We start from the raw sequence: 17,538 nt of genomic DNA on the forward strand, positions 1-17,538 counted from the left end.
AGATATGAATGGTAATTATAATTACTTCTCACTAGTGAACCAAATGATTTGTGAGTATTACAAAACAAAACATTACTTTTGTAAAACGTTTTTTCCATGCAAATCTGTACGTATGGGAAATTTCGATCATAGACAATGACCAATTGAATTCCCGTTATCCCACAATGTTTTTTGTTCATTCTTTACAAAATATGATATGATCTTCATTGTAGTTTTGTATTAACTGTTTATTTATTTATTTTTCCAGGAATTTTTCGATGCGAATCCGGTTTGTTGCACGCGTACTTTAGATCAAATTTATGAAACTTTGTCTATAAACCAAACTGTTCTTGAACGTGACAGTCCATTAATAGCTAAAGCATTGAATACTTTGTGCAGTACTTTTAATTAAATGTACTACATATTTTCCAAGGTATAAATCGTATGTGGAGAAAACTTATAATTCTCTGTTTACACTTTGAAAAAAACATGTTTCTAAAAATAAACGTATCTGTATCCGCATTTTCGTTACATACTTTTCAGCGTATTGTTAATTACATGTTAAGTGTTATTCAGTTTAAATTCACAGTATAGTGACGTTGTTAAAATAAGGCATAGTAATGTAAACCAATCCATCAAAGATTATACAGTTGTGAGGATAGTTTTACCACCGACTAGTATCGACTGGCGAACCAAAGAAAATCTGAAAACAATGGGGAACTTCATTGTTTTAGTTTAGAACTCAACAGCAGTACTCAATCACACTTCCACGTTGAATCAAACTGACGTCTTTCGCATTTTATCTATCACTCTATCATTTTCTGTTTGTTATTAAATACACTTGTCTAGGCATTCTCTAAATACTCCATACCATATACTTAAATATGTGATGGAACATAGTCATTTTCCTAAGATTATCAAGAAATTAATGTTTACAACAAATAAGAGAATGAAACATTTCAGAAGTGATACTTATTTGTTTATAACCTCCAGCAGACAAGCGAAGATTCAAACAATACTCTGATTATAACAGTAGAGTTCTGTTTAGAGAAAAACAAAGAAATGAAGAATGACCGTTTATTATTATTAATTTCAAAATGCTTAAACGAAACGTAAAAGATAGATTTGATTTGTTTATTGTCAAGGGAACAGAAATACGTTATTGATTACTATTACACTCATATTAGCTTTCTTTAGAGTTCAAGCTTTCTTATAATAAACCATGATTCTTTTGTTATCTTTGCTACCGTTCAGATTTGTGTCAATCGTAATCACTTAAATATAAAGTTTGTTGTCCTTCCATAATTAAATTCCAACTTTACTCATTCTCGGAAATGGTATATTTTCCTGTTTCACTCTAATTTCTAGTCTTTAATTTAGTTCCGTGTTTTTAAAGCTTAGATGTAGCTTATACGGTGATCACATTCTTCATTATCGTTTTTATTTGAGAGCTAACCATCTATTACACCTCATACTTTAAAATGTAATCGGGAACATTCTTGTTTTCCCATAATATGGTTATAACACAGTGGCTAAACAATCTTATTTCAAACGGGTTACTTTGTAGAAACGTGTTAATATTGTTACAAATGAACTGTACCAATAAAAAATAACAAATATACTTAATTGAATACAATGAATTAATCCAATGTTTCTGTTCGACTGAAAGAAGCAACAGTTCTTCTAGTGAAACATTTTGGGATAAAGCTTTCTCAAGTATTATATATTAGTGATTATTGTGAACATGCTTTTTAATATGTACAGTGTGATATATAAATTCTGTTTGCTTCCTTGTTGATTTCTTCTGGAGACTATTTTTATATCTACATTCAGGTTTTAAAAAAATCAAATTTTGTGAACTGAGTAAATCTAGGTGGCTAATCAAGCTTGAAAAAAACAAGACGAAAATCCATTTCTCAAGGCATCTCAATCTAGATAGAATTTAATACGAATTAACGTGATTCTCTTAGTGTTCATGTCTAAAGTCACTTTGCTATGAACGATAGCTCGTATAACGGATTGTTTTAGTAAGCTTTCATAGTAGTTTGCGGGGACTAAACTTAGAAATATCCTGTTCATGCAATTGAAATTCCTCATCGGTAAACTTTTTAAAACTACAATTAACTACTAATAGTAGTAAAATGTTAGATGTAGAAAGCTTAACGTTTTTTGTGTTTATAATAATGACGATGGGCATGAAGTAATTTGATTTTGTGAATTAATGAGAATTAAACTCATTTTAAATCAATAGTTTTTGGCAATCCAAAGTTGTGTCAAATATTCAGTTCATATTAGATTAATTTCTGTAACACAGGTTGGAACCTAAGAACAGATAGCATAACAATATGATGTCAATCTGTTGTCAGTTATGATTAGATTTTCACGCTTAAATGCACATAAGCCGCAGTAGGAACCTTATTCTGTTTATTCTTTAAGTGATGTTACCTGGAGATTCATTCGAAACCAGTGGACACTAAACAGCTGTTCTATACATTGACATGACCACACGTTTTCTAGTCTAGTACCCATAGATACACTGTCATCCTACTACGAACTTTAGTTTATCAGACTGTTTTACAACAAATAAGAATTAGAGGTTCACAATTCGGTGTCATCAGCGAACATTCACTATATGTAATAAAACAATCACTATGACTTGCCTCCTCAATCTGATCCACCAATTTACAATTTTTCTATTAAAATTTCATATGAAATACATTTAAATTCTATTATAACAAAGGAATGACAGACTTTTTTTGCTAGCAAATGAATGATAGCTTTGTAACGTTTGTTTAGCACACTTAATTTGATGAGATCCTTTAAATGAAAAACATCGTCACCCATAAATCAGAAATCCAATAGTTATCAGTGTTGGGATTATATTTCTTTTAAAGATGTGATTTATTGTTTTTGCATCATGTAACTGAGGCACAGATAAATGCACATATGTAACATATTACTTTTTCTCTACTCTGGATTTACTTGTGTTTTACGTTCATTTGCGTAATTGTGACGAAATTTGTGATAATCACTTGTGTAAACCTCAGACTGAATTATACGTTCATAAAATAAAACTTCCTCTACGAATCAATTATAATAAATTAATTCTGAACTTACTTACGCCTGTTACTCCCAATGGAGCATAGGCCGCTGACCAGCATTCTCCAACCCACTCTGTCCTGGGCCTTCTTTTCTCGTTCCATCCTATTCTTGTTCATTTTTCTCATGTCTATTTCCATTTCTCGGCGTAATGTGTTCTTTGGTCTTCCTCTTTTCCTTTGGCCTTGAGGATTCCATGTGAAGGCTTGTCTTGTGACGCAGTTCGGTGCTTTCCTCAATGTGTGTCCTATCCACTTCCAGCGCTCCTTCCTGATTTCTTCCTCCGCTGGGATCTGTTTTGTTCTCTCCCACAGTACGTTGTTGCTAATAGTGTCCGGCCAATGGATCTGAAGTATTTTGCGTAAACAACTGTTAATAAACACCTGTATCTTCTGGATGATGGCTTTCGTAGTTCTCCAGGTTTCTGCCCCATACAGTAGAACTGTCTTGACATTTGCATTGAAAATCCTGACCTTGGTGTTCGTTGACAGTTGCTTTGAGTTCCAGATGTTCCTCAGTTGTAAATATGCTGCTCTTGCTTTGCCGATCCGCGCCTTCACATCTGCATCGGATCCACCCTATTCATCAATGATGCTGCCAAAATACGTAAAGGTTTTTACATCTTCCAAATCTTCCCCGTCAATTGTGATTGGATTGGTGCATGCAGTGTTGTATCGGAGAATCCTGCTTTTCCCTTTGTGTATATTGAGACCTACTGCTGCTGAGGCTGCTGCTACACTGTTCGTCTTCTCCTGCATTTGTTGTTGCGTTTGCGATAGAAGAGCCAGATCATCTGCGAAGTCTAGATCGTCCAACTGCATCCTAGATGTCCATTGTATCCCGTGCTTCCCTTCAGACGTTGACGTCTTCATGATCCAGTCGATCACCAGGAGAAAGAGAAAGGGTGAGAGTAAGCAACCTTGCCTAACACCGGTCTTCACTTCGAACGACTTTGTCAACTGTCCTCCACGCACGATTTTGCAGTGTAATCCATCATACGAACTCTGTATGATATTGACTATCTTCTGAGATACGCCGTAGTATCGAAGAAGCTTCCATAATGTTGTTTTGTCCACGCTGTCAAATGCTTTTTCATAGTCAATGAAGTTGATGTAGAGTGATGAATTCCATTCAATTGATTGTTCCACAATGATCCGTAGAGTTGCGATTTGGTCTGTACACGATCTATCCTTACGGAATCCTGCCTGTTGGTCACGAAGTTGGGCATCTACGCAGTCCTTCATCCTGTTTAACAATACCCTGTTGAAGACTTTTCCCGGTATTGACAGAAGAGTGATGCCTCTGTAGTTATCACACTTGCTGAGATCGCCTTTCTTCGGTATTTTGATCAGGAGTCCTTCTTTCCAGTCTTTTGGTACTTGTTCCTCATCCCAAATCTTATTGAAGAGAATGTGGAGTATCCTCGCAGTTACTGCTACATCTGCTTTCAGTGCATCTGCTGGAATGTTGTGTGGTCCTGCTGCTTTGCCACTCTTGATTTGTCTGATGGCCATGCTTATCTCTTCAACTGTTGGTGGGCCAACATCGATTGGGAGGTCCGTGGGTGCTGCTTCGATGTTGGGTGGGTTCAGTGGAGCTGTTCGATTCAAGAGTTCTTTGAAGTGTTCTACCCACCTGTTTCGTTGTTCTTCAATGTTGGTGATTACCTTGCCTTCCTTGCTTTTCACTGGTCGCTCCGGTTTACGGTGATTTCCAGATAGTTTCTTTTTCGTATCATACAGTTGTCTCATGTTTCCTTCTCTTGCAGCCTTTTCCGCCGTTGTTGCTAAATTTTCCACATACTTACGTTTGCCAGTTCTGATGCTCCTTCTCACGTGATTGTTTACTTCTGTGTATTCAGCTTGTGCCTTGGCTTTTTCTGCTCTTGTTCGGCTGGTATTGATTGCTGCTTTCTTGTTCCTCCTTTCTTGAATCTTATCCAGTGTATCAACAGTGATCCATTCCTTGTGATGGTGCTTCTTGTGATCCAGGACCTCATGACATGTTGAAGTGATTGCCTCTTTGATCCCCTTCCAGTTGCTCTCCACAGTAGTTCCTTCTCCATTGAGTAGATCATGAAAGGCCTGGAACTTATTGCTGAGGACTATCTTGAATTTGTTGAGTTTGTCAGTGTCCTGAAGAAAGGCCGTATTGAACTTTTGAGATATTGTCTGCATCGTTGTCCAGTGTTTCTTGAGTTTCAATTTCATCTTGGCGACCAGCAAGTGATGATCTGATGCTATATCAGCTCGTCTCTTGGTTCTCACGTCCTCTATAATCCTCCTGAACGTTTTGTTGATGCAAATATGGTCGATTTGGTTTTGTGTGGTGTGGTCCGGTGAAGTCCATGTGATTTTGTGAATGCGTTTATATGGGAATACAGTTCCGCCTATGACCAGTTTATTGAAGGCACATAGGTTTGCAAATCTCTCACCATTTTCGTCCCTTTCTCCCAGTCCGTGTCGTCCCATGACGTCTTCATATCCAGTGTTGTCCGTTCCAACCTTGGCATTGAAATCTCTCATCAGAATGGCCAGGTCCTTTGTTGGGGACTTCTCGACGGTTGACTGCAGCCTATCGTAGAATTGATCTTTAGCGTCTTCATTGTAGCATTGGATGATGTTCATTGAAATGCCTTCTTTCTTTGTTTTGAAGGAGGCTTTGATGATCCTTGGTCCATGAGATTCCCATCCTATAAGTGTATTTTGCGCTTGTTTGGACAGCATCAATGCAACTCCATGTGTATGTGGAGCATTTTCTTCTTCATGGCCGGAGTATAATAGGAGCTCTCCTGAAGTTAGTCGTTGTTGTCCAACTCGCGTCCAATGTGTTTCACTGATCCCAAGCACCTCTATGTTGTATCTTCTCATTTCTGCAGCAATTTGGAAGGCTCTCCCGGTGTCCCACATTGTACGAACATTCCATGTACCTAAATAAATGGTCGCTCTGGTTGTCAGAAGGGGCATCGGCCTTGTAACTTCCGAAGGAATTCGGCTTTCATCATGAGGCGTCATAGTTCTTCTAAATGAAGACCTTCTGACTCCCAGGGCAGAGTTAAAAATGTTTGAATAATTTTTTCTGGTTAGCGTTTTTTAGCGAGTTAGTCTTCTACGGGATGGGGACGCTAACCCCATGCCCAACCCTCCTCCTTTATCCGGGCTTGGGACCGGCAGTAGCCTTCGGAGGGACTCCAGGCGGAGTTTAATTCTGAACTGGTCTTAAGATATTGTATAAATCAATTATTAAGTCACTTCAAATCAATTATTTTTCAAATAATCAGTATGCAACTATAATACAAATGAAATTCTAATTAGTGCAATAAATGTCTTCATTATAAATCAAAACTTGATTATAATCCATATGACGAATCATTTTCAAATAAATCATGAACCGATCAATGTTACTCCATCATTAGATACACAGAAGCACTGGGTGGACGATTCGTTCTACTATAGGACTCAATAGTGTGTATTTACGATCCCTCACTCTCAACTCGAACCCAGGACTTTCAGTCTCGTGTGAACGACCCAACGTCCAGACCACTGAGCCGGGATCTAACGGTGTTAATGTATAATTCTAACCAATTCACGATATTGTGTGACCATCTTATATTGTCTTGGGTGGGTAACCGCCTGGTTCTAGTTAAACATTAACATCGTTAGACGCCAACTTAGTGGTTCAGAGATTAGACGTTCACGCGAGACCGGAGGTCCTGTGTTCGGGTCCAGCGTGAGGAGTCGTAAATGCACACTGCTGAGGAGTCCCATACTAGGCTAAAACGGCCATCCAGTGCTTCCAGGTTTTCGTTGGTGTTCTGAAATTGGTCGGTTGATTATCTTAATAAAAATAACTCAATAATCTCCACATTTTCAAATATTTATTATAATAAATAAATTTTCCATAATATGTCTTGTGATATAGTGGTTATTTTTCAACATCAACCACGAAAACATTTCACAAATATTAATGATGTTTATATATATCTGTGTGTTAAATAGTCTTAAATTATGATTTGACAAGTTCTGTTTATTGTCATCCAGTTTAAGAGTGATATAATTTGTACTTTTCACCTACATTTAAATGACTTTAATATTTAGATTGTCGTTTCTAATGTACACATTAGACAGTTTTAAATGTAGTATGCATTGCCATTCGTTCATTCATTGTTATCTTGATTGCTCTGAAATAAATAAATAAAGTTTTTATAAGTTTGTTAACATAAAAATGAGGTATTCATAAAGAAAAAAAAGCACATCAACTACTTAAGTAGAATCTTTTCATTTTATTTGTATATATGAATATAATAGTTAAATGATATTCAACATATAAATTATAATTTGAATCTCTTTGTTAAGGAATGTTATGTGACAATACCATGCTATCAACAGCTAGTCTTCATGTAATTCTAATTACTTCAGTCTCAATTTTTCTATCATTTTTGCCATGAATGATGGAGCATATGTACATAATTTTTTTTATGTTCAAAATATTTATGACCTAGAAATGGTGAATACAAAAGCTTCTGGTATTGTGGTTTTTAGTACAAAAACTAATCCAGCCATATAAAGTCGCAGATGATTGTCATATAGTAGCATGTTGTTAAGAATTCGTCGGATCACTAGTGGAGTTAAACTATATTCGGTGTAGGGCATTTACTTGAAATGACATTGAAATGATTGTTTTATTAACACTACAATTAAATCCTGACTTAGTGTTTTAGAGATTAAGAAGTTATTGCAAAACCTGAAAGTACTGGGTTCGGCTTCTAATGATGTTGTGGACGCCAATCCTGAAGTGTCTCACACTAAGATAAAACAGTTGTCCATAGTTTTATGGTTTTCAGTACTTATCTATTGACATTCCATGATGTAAACTATAAAATTATCTATTTTCTAAATATAATCATGAGCATTTCTTGTATATTTATGTACATTTGCCTTTTGGGATGTTATGCCTACAAATATAACGTATGGGAAAAAATCAATCGATAATGATTTTCATCCAATCAACTGTAACCCATTTCCGTTGTATTAAATTAAAATGAATTCTATACATTAACTTCTAGTTATAATTATGTTGGGATATTCAGAAAAATATCCCAAAAAATTATCCTGTTAAGTCTAATGCTATCCTTGGACTTGAAATGGCATCACTTTCCTGTTGGTCAATTTTTATTTCACGTGTCATTTTCTTGTTGGCCAAATATTGTACAAATGTTATTTTCTATTTTATGGTACGTTGTGGTCTGTCTGGTTGATATATAAACCGAGTATGTTTGAAATAAATGATTCATATTGCAGAGGCTGAGACTTGTGTTCTGGACTTAACTGACTGGGCTAGGCGAAAAGCGGGTCCAATCAGAACTCTAAGTTGCTCGCACGGGCTTACGCGTCATTGTTCCGATCGATAAGTCACTGCTCTCTAATCGGCGGTCACAAGTTATAACAAATTACTTATTGATTCTCAATAGATTTTAACTTATAATGATTATTACATTGTAAATTTGTATTCAGTGATAGATATTCAGTTGATGAACTTCTGCAATTAAATAACTATCGAATTGATAATATAATTTAAGATGGTGGAGATTTGTAGCTCGGGTGGATGACTTTGATGGAGTTTTGTTCTCTGAGCTTGATGTTTTTGTCATGGAGCTTTCATCATTCTTCTGAAAGACATCATCAGTACAAACACAAGTGAGGACAACCGAATGTATGAAATTACAGAACGCCTCACTAAAATCTGAGGACTATACTGTAAATCAACCAGTTGTCTCAAACTTGACTGTTTCTTTTTCAAATATCAGTCCATCGTCTCAGATTTGATTGTTCATGCATTTTCATACCGTTCTTTCCCTCTCGATCTTCCACTGAAATACATTCTATGTCTGACCATCGTTATATACTTTTATGTGGATATATGTAGCTCACACCACACTTCTACCTGAAGCTCCATGACCAAACCATCCAGCTCAGTGAACAAAACTCCATCAAAATATAATTTAATTGACTTAAATGTAAATCACTCTTCTTTATTTCCTTCCAACAAGTCTTTTATTAAAAAGATTCATCTTTGTGAAGTATCTGGATTAAAAGAGAGGAAAGATATTGTATATATTATCACAGTTGTCGTTATAGTTATCACTGCTATCCCTCTCCTTCAAAAATTGTTTTCCGTATGTTAACACAATAAAAGAATCACACAATATTTGCATTACCATCTTTATCTAATAAAGATTATATGGTGAGCAATTATGGAAGCATATTCTTACTTATGGTAAGTAGTAGAAATTATACTTCAATGAGATCATTTTTTTAGATGTATGATATCTGAATAAATAAAATTAGTCTAATGCAAGTCATAATGTTATCTTTTTAAAGAAATCTTTAATAATGAGAAAAATACCACTCTAGTAATTTAATTAGACTATGGAAATGATATTCGGGACTAATTACTTTAGTTCAAGTTAAAAGTGATAGACAGTTCCCTAAAACTACAAACCTAGGGGACTTTTCGAGAATGGTAGGTGTGTCGTAGATTTCTAAAAACAACTGATAATCATAGATAGTCCGAATTCACTGAGTGTTTCGTCACAAAAACTAAAACGCTGGAGAAATAGTGATTAAGAAAATAAAAAAATTGACTGTATGAGTAGTTTTATTGACAGTGAAAGTCATTAAGTTATGAATAGATATAAACCTTTGTCAATCTTTGTGCTTAATTGAATTATGTTGGATCGGAATAGATAGGTAAATTCTTAACATTTTTAGAAAAACTTATTATTGATTAACTTAGGTTATGCTTCTGTCATTCAGAAGGAGCATTAATTGTTTTCTTAAATAGATTATAGACGAGACGTATGTCAATGAACTTAGTGATTATCATTTTATTTTTGTGATAGGCCTCTAAAACTGTTTTCCTATTTCAGTTTTCACATGGTAAGTCTCACGTTTTACACATCGAAATAGCTATTATATAGCTATCCATATATATTTAGTAGTCATATGGTGTTATTCTACTGTTAAATGTTATTTGTATATCCTTTATACAATCTATTTACTGGACTGGCAATTTTACTGACGTTGATATTTTTCGTGCACATTTTTACCCAATATAACTTCATAAAACAGAAATAATGATAAATGATACCCACCACCTATAAGTTAATGACTCTCATGCTCAGAGAAAAATATATGCAAAGCTAATAAATACTTAATGGAATTACTCATCAATGAATTCAAATAAAGTTTTGAAAAAGATAACAAATAATTAATTAGTACCAGAAGTGTTTTTTGTGGATATTATTGTAATTTCGACAGTTGAGATCGTGAATCATTTGAAGCTAGATGACTATGGAAAACCTGGAAGCACTGGACGGCCATTTTATCCTATTCTGGGACTCTTAAGCAGTGCACATCCATGATCCCGCCTCGCAGGATTCGAACCCAGGACCTATCGGTCTCGCACGTGAACGATTAATCTTCAAACCACTGAGCTGGCCGGCATCTAGTAGTGTTAATGTCTAGCTTAAACCAGTACACGGAATTTTCTGGAGTTCTAGTGATAAGCAGTGACCAGTGGAGTTCAACCGGGTCTGCTGTTAGTAACTCACTGAAGATAGTGGTGAATGTGTCACTCAGTTTCGTGGATTAGTTATAGTTAGACACTAACACCATTGGATACTGGCCAGCTCAGTGGTCTAGAGATTAGGTGTTCGCACGCGAGACCGACAGATCCTGGGCTCGAATCTGACGAGGTGAGGTCATGGTTTCGCACTGCTGGGGAGTCCCATAATAGGGCGTAATGGCCGTCCAGTGCTTCCAGGTTTTCCATGATGGTCTAGCTTCAATTGACTCATGAACTCAGCTGTTGGAATTACAAATTTAATATTAATCAGAATATAATTTTCATTTAGATGAGTAAATATTTTGTGAAAACTGTAGTGTTTTAGAAGTTTATTTATTATAAGTTTTATGACAAGACATTTACTCATGAATTCAACTATAAAATAATTAATATCAGATGGGTTTTGTGGATATTATAGTAATTTCGATAGTTGAGATCATGAGTCAGTTGAAGCTAGACCATCATGGAAAACCTGGAAGCACTCGACGGCCGTTTTGTCTCATTGTGGGACTCCTCAGCAGTGCGCATCCACGACCTCACCCCCCGCGAGATTCGAACCCAGGACCTACTGTTTTCGCGAGCGAGCACTTAACCACTAGACCACTGAGCAGGTCGGCATCCAACAGTGTTAATGTCTAACTTCAACTAATCCACGAAATTGAGCGACACACCCACCATTGTCTTCAATGAGTTACTATCTCACCTGCTTCCAGGTTTTCCATGATGGTCTAGCTTCAATTGACTCATGATCTTAACCATTGAAATTACTATAATATCCACAAAACCCATCTGATATTAATCAACATACGCTCACTAGTGACTGGCTTCACGAGCTATATCCTGGAGTTCTAGTGAGAAGTAATGACCAGTGGAGTTCAACCAGGTCTGTTGTGAGATAGTAACTCACTGAAGACAATGGTGGATGTGTCGCTCGATTTCGTGGATTAGTTGAAGTTAGACATTAACACCGTTAGATGCCGACTCAGTGATATAAAATAATTATTTGATTAATATCTTTAAATTTAATTATTAATTTGAGCCCCTGGAAACCATTTCTCCTTATATGATAAGAAGACAAAAATTATTTACATTTCTTTAAATTATTCAATTCAATAATACAATAAACTTTATTCACATTATGATCACATGTTTAGTTATTTATTTACATAGTTTAACCCTAACATGTGATATTAACCTACATAAACTATACTGTATTTTTCTTTAAAGCAAATGAATTATAACTTAATATTTAAGAAAAAAATCTTCTTTTTGTTACTGAAAAGTTGTCTAAAAAGAAAACTAGTAATTACTTAATGAAAAATTAATCAGATGAAAGTTCGAAAAACAAAAACAAAAATAGAAATAAAAATATTCTTTTTAAAAGATAAAAAAGATCATGTGTAATTAGTTTTGTTGTTGGATAGAAACACTTTAGAGAAAAAAAAAACGATACCGTCTATGAAATTTTAACTATGAGGAAACTATTTAATTTATGGTTTAAAAGTATAATTAGAACTTCTAAAAAAGAAAAGTGAATATAAAAATGAAATAAGATATTGATTGTAGTATTATTAAGTGGATAGTTAAGATTTTAGTCAAGAAATTGTATAAGGGATGAATAGTTATTTTCTTCTAAATATTTTATACAACATTAGTTTGTGGTAGTCTGTATTCAATATAATCCTTAAACTTAGTTTACAGTTCTGGGAGTTAGACGTTATCCCATCTGACTGGTCACAATCACTGATCGTCCCAATATATAAGAAAGGGTCAAAATCATCCTGTGACAACCACAGAGGGATTAGTTTAACTAATATAGTATCTAAAATACTAGCCTCGATAATTATCAGACGCCTAACTAAGACTCGTGAACTGCAAACACGAGAGAATCAAGTTGGTTTCAGACCTGGTCGTGACTGCATCGACCACATATTCACCATTCGTCAGGTTCTGGAACATAGGCATACTTATCGGCGTCCGACAATGGTGGTCTTTCTTGACTTAAAAGCAGTATTTGACTCGATAGACCGCGAGATTTTGTGACAGTGTCTGTCATTGAAAGGTGTACCTCAGAGGTACATAAACCTTGTGAAGGCTCTTTACTCGAACACTACTAGTCGAGTCAGAGCTTATGGCGAACTGTCATCTACTTTTGCAACCTCAAGTGGTGTCCGTCAAGGCTGTCCACTTTCTCCATTTTTGTTTAACTTCATCATAGACCTACTGATGGAAATAACATTCTCATCGACTGAATTTTCGGGCAATGATCTCCTTCCAGGAGGTCCACTTATCGACTTGAAATACACAGACGACACAGTCCTGTTTGGCAAAGACGTTGATAAAATCCAGTCATTTGGTAGCACTAAGCAACAATGCCAGAATGTTTTGAATGCGCTTCTTCCCCTCTAATTGCAAGTTGTTGCTTCAGGATTGGTCTGTGTCAACACCTGAACTAAGGATAGGGAGTGAAGTAGTCGAACGCGTCGACAACTTCACTTATCTTGGAAGTCTGATCAGCCCTAATGGGTTGGTGTCTGACGAAATCTCAGCACGGATTCGAAAAGCTCGCTTGGCTTTTGCCAACGTACGTCACCTATGACGAAGGCGAGATATCCGTCTATCAATAAAAGAATGAGTATACTGCGCGGCAGTTCGTTCTGTTCTACTTCACGGCTGTGAAACGTGGCCATCAAGGGTAGAGGATACGCGTAAGTTACTAGTATTTGATCACAGAGGTCTCAGAAATATTGCTCGTATCTGCTGGGATCAGTGGGTAAGTAATAATGAGGTTAGACGCAGAGTATTAGGGAATGGTGGTAAATCAGTTTATGAGGTTGTGAATCTTCATCGACTGATATAGTTGGGACACGTGTTACGTATGCCTGAACACCGAATACCACGACGCGCCATGCTGACCGGTGTTGGGGATGGTTGGAAGAAAGTTAGGGGAGGCCAAACCAAAACGTGGTATTAGTTCTTGAAGTCACTAACTTCTAGTCTGAGCCATGTCGGTAGATGCAGACTACTTGATTATGGTCCGCGTGACTATCGTAACCAATGGTTGGAGACTCTGTGTGTGACACGGATCAGAATGGATCACAACGGTGTCGGTGTATACACTCTATGTCTTCCATTAAACTAAGAGATTAAAATCGTTTCATATCTTTCTTTCTACGAACTACTCCCTTCTTCTTGTACTATATCCTTATATGCAATCTTTCTTTTATATATTACCACCTCTGAATTATCTACTTTTATTAATCCGATGTTCATCTTGTTGTGTTAATGAGGTATGGCAACTTGGACCTACGTTGTAGCTAACTGACTGACCGACAATTCGTCTTGATAACCAACACTAGATAGCGCCTTGACGGTGTATTAATCAGGTGGCGAATGCGAAGTGTTGATTACATTTATTATTACACCACGCATAGATGACCAAAATTACAGGTACGTTAAGCAAGTACGAAAGATTATTGCCGAAAAGCAAACAGGCAAGCGAATGAGTCGAATGAGCGATCCAATATACAGGATTATAATGTAGATATATACTTAGGGAAATGAATGAATCATCGAATCAATTAGGCGACTTATAGGCTAACAGAATAAATATATGCGTACGCAATAATCAATACTCAAGCATACATATTTTTACAAGTGCAGCAATAATAATGGTACAATGATATAAGTATCAGAAGGGGTTTTTTGGAGATTGTAGTAATTTTAATAGTTGAGATCAGTGATTAAGCGCTCGCGCGCGAGACTAATAAGTCCTAGGTTCGAATCCCCTGAGGCGAGTTCGTGGACGTGCGCTACTGAGGAGTCCCACAATAAGAAGAAACGGCTCTCCTGTGCTTCCAGGCTTTCCATGAAAAACTAGCTTCAACTGACTCATGATCTCAAATTTTGAGATATAAGTTGTTATTGTACGGATTACTCGGTCCGTCAAAAATGTTAACAAAATGGCTTAACCAGATTAAATGTCAACATACTTAAATGCACGTGAGCTGCTCTAAACCTATAATATTAAGTAAAATCATGAATAATAATTTTCTATGGCATATAGAATTGGTTTGTTGAATAAGGAAATAGCAGATAAATTGTATTTGATTCAACTATAGACCTAGATAGTGGAAAACAAAGTTGATTCGTTTGAAGAAAGCAAGAATAAGGGAGATTTATTAATTTTGTGGATTATCATCAGGTGCGTACAACCTAATAGGAATAATTATTATTTATAAAACCGATGTACATGATTCACATCATATTAATGAAGATTAGTAGAATAACGACGACAACAACAATTTTTTTTTAATTTTTGAGTCTTCATTAGTTGCACTCATCTTACTTTTTTTTATGGTTATTATGTAGCTTTGTCATCAATAGTCATTCTTTAGAAAAATGAATATTTATACAAAATGTTAAACCAATCAAGGCAATTTGAGTCAATAATCACAATGAAATAGATTACGTCACTGCACATAATAGGTGAAAGTACGTGTTGGTAGTAGGAAAACAGGTGCACTGATAGTAGTAAGAATAATAAAATACGATAACAAAAGTCTTCAAATGTTTCCATTACTATAAAACTACTTCAATCTCTTAGTAATCATCAGTTACTATTATCTCTTGAAAATACAACTTTACTCAAAACTAATATAAATATTTACAACCATGTGATTAGTAGAAGTATTTGAATTATTATACGAACAAGAAATCCCCGAAACAACGCAATTTAGACCAAACAGAACTAGGTGAGCACAAACGAATGTATTGTATCTGGAATTCAAAATCAGGCAAATATCAAGTACAAAAGAATCATTAGCTCATACAAACACCACAAACAATCGGTTTCTTATCATGACAAAAATGAATCTAATATACTTACTATGAAATAGCAACTGCTAATTATCACATTACTTGGGGATGTTCTTATACCGCGAGCTCATCGTAGACAAAAATTTCCCTTCATTAGTTTACCATTCCAAAGGATAATTTTAAACGTGATGTAAAATGCTAAATCCCTTACATCACCTATTCACTGACGAAAAGTGATAAAAGGATGCAGTGTTGAAATGAATTGCTATTCTATCTATATCTTTAAGCTTAGCAGTTCTGTAATTCCAATTGCGTACATCATATCTTGCTCATGATATTCAGTAAATAGTATCGATGAATGGCAGAATAAATAATATAGTAAGGCATGTGCGACTACCAAATTCTTTCAGATGAAAACGTATGCTTATGGTTTTTGTTTCTATTCTGTAATCCATCTTCTTATTGACAACAACTCCGTATTTCATCATTGTAAAATTTTTACCAATAAAATAGAGCTCCCTAACCATATTAATACATTTGAATGAATATTTTGACAGAAACTGGGCGCTGAGAACATAGAAGACATTATTTATATAAAATTATATTCGAATTAATCTCAGTGATTGAAATTTAAATAATTACCCTGAATAAGTCCAGACACGTATGTTCGACGAAACGTTAGAATTACTTAAATTTCAATCACTGAGATTAGTTCGAACATAATTTTACACAATTAATGTCACGTATTAATATATGTTGAATAAAGGGTTAATAAATAACAAGTCTTGTATAAGTACCAAAGCAAAGCTGACCTAAGCATTTATGCATCAAAATTTCTGGGTATAACAAGATGATCTTTGATTTAATGTGAATATGATAATTAGCATCTCAACAACTTATAAATAAATTAATCATACTTATTTTACACTTACAAAACGGATCTACATATAGTCAAAGCCTTACATGTGTTTACATAATATAAACTTCAAATAAATCATTTATATTGTATATAACAAGTGATTTCTTCTTTCCTTAAATTGAGTCACTGAGTTTAAGGTATCAATATTCTGAAGTACACTAAAGTTTGAACATAATAGTGGAGACTTCCAACTAATTCTTGATGAACAGAACAATGATCAACATATTTTCTTATAAAGATGATGGCTGAAACAAACTCTGATATTCATTTACTGAATAATCAGCATTGTGTGTTAAAGATAGATAAATAAGTCACTCAGATTGTTCTTGAATTATTATCTCATGATACAGAGAAATACTTATATAATGTTGAGAGTGACTTGAGTTAGAAACTCCAACTCATGAAATTTAAAAGTAATAGTTCATTTGCTTGAGGAATGTGTTGAAAATTGTCCATTCGTATTATCATTATAATCCAAACAAATTTCTGTTCAAGATATAACCCCATCTGTAAATTTTAACTTTGAATCGTTGATTCAGTCATAGAACCTCACGATCAACAGAGTCGAATGCCACCTTAAGGTCGAGAAATACTACTATTGTGGGGCGTCTGAATGTGTGTCTGTGTTCTAGAACCTGACGTAGTGTGAATATCTGGTCTATACAACCACGTCCAAGTCGGAAACCTGGTTTTCTCTAGTCTGCTCTTCACGAGTTTTAGTTAGGCGTCGAAGTATTATTGAAGCTAATATTTTAGACACTATATTAGTCAAACTGATTCCTCTTTGATTGTCACAAGAGGACTTTTGTCCTTTCTTATAGACTGGCACAATCAGTGATTGAGACCAGTCAAATGGGATTACGTCCAGTTCCCAAATTCTACCTAAGACCTCAGTTAATCTCACTGCTAATACTGGACCACCATCTTTAAAAATCTCAGGAGTAAACCTGTCAGGGCCTGCTGCTCTCCCTCGCTTCAGATTTCCTATAGCTTTTTGTGGTGTTTAAATTAACTAATGATTCTTTTGTACTTGTTGAATGCTTGATTTCGAATTCGAAATACAGTACATTCGTTTGTGCTTGTCTAGTACTTTTTTA

General features: G+C 35.3%; 1 protein-coding gene across 2 annotated transcripts in view; it reads left to right on the forward strand.

Annotated features, from left to right (window-relative positions):
• MS3_00010213 (uncharacterized protein) overlaps nucleotides 1-501 on the forward strand; it is a 29,336-nt gene extending 28,835 nt beyond the window's left edge. For both annotated transcript variants that reach the window (XM_051218574.1, XM_051218575.1), the window contains one exon: nucleotides 248-501. In XM_051218574.1, the coding sequence (XP_051075060.1) occupies nucleotides 248-391 (144 nt within the window). In that variant the 3' untranslated portion in view covers nucleotides 392-501. The remainder of the gene's footprint in view (nucleotides 1-247) is intronic.
• Nucleotides 502-17,538: the final 17,037 nt, after the last annotated feature.

This window comes from Schistosoma haematobium, chromosome 1 (assembly GCF_000699445.3).
Source record: "Schistosoma haematobium chromosome 1, whole genome shotgun sequence".
In the NCBI taxonomy this organism is placed as follows: domain Eukaryota; kingdom Metazoa; phylum Platyhelminthes; class Trematoda; order Strigeidida; family Schistosomatidae; genus Schistosoma; species Schistosoma haematobium.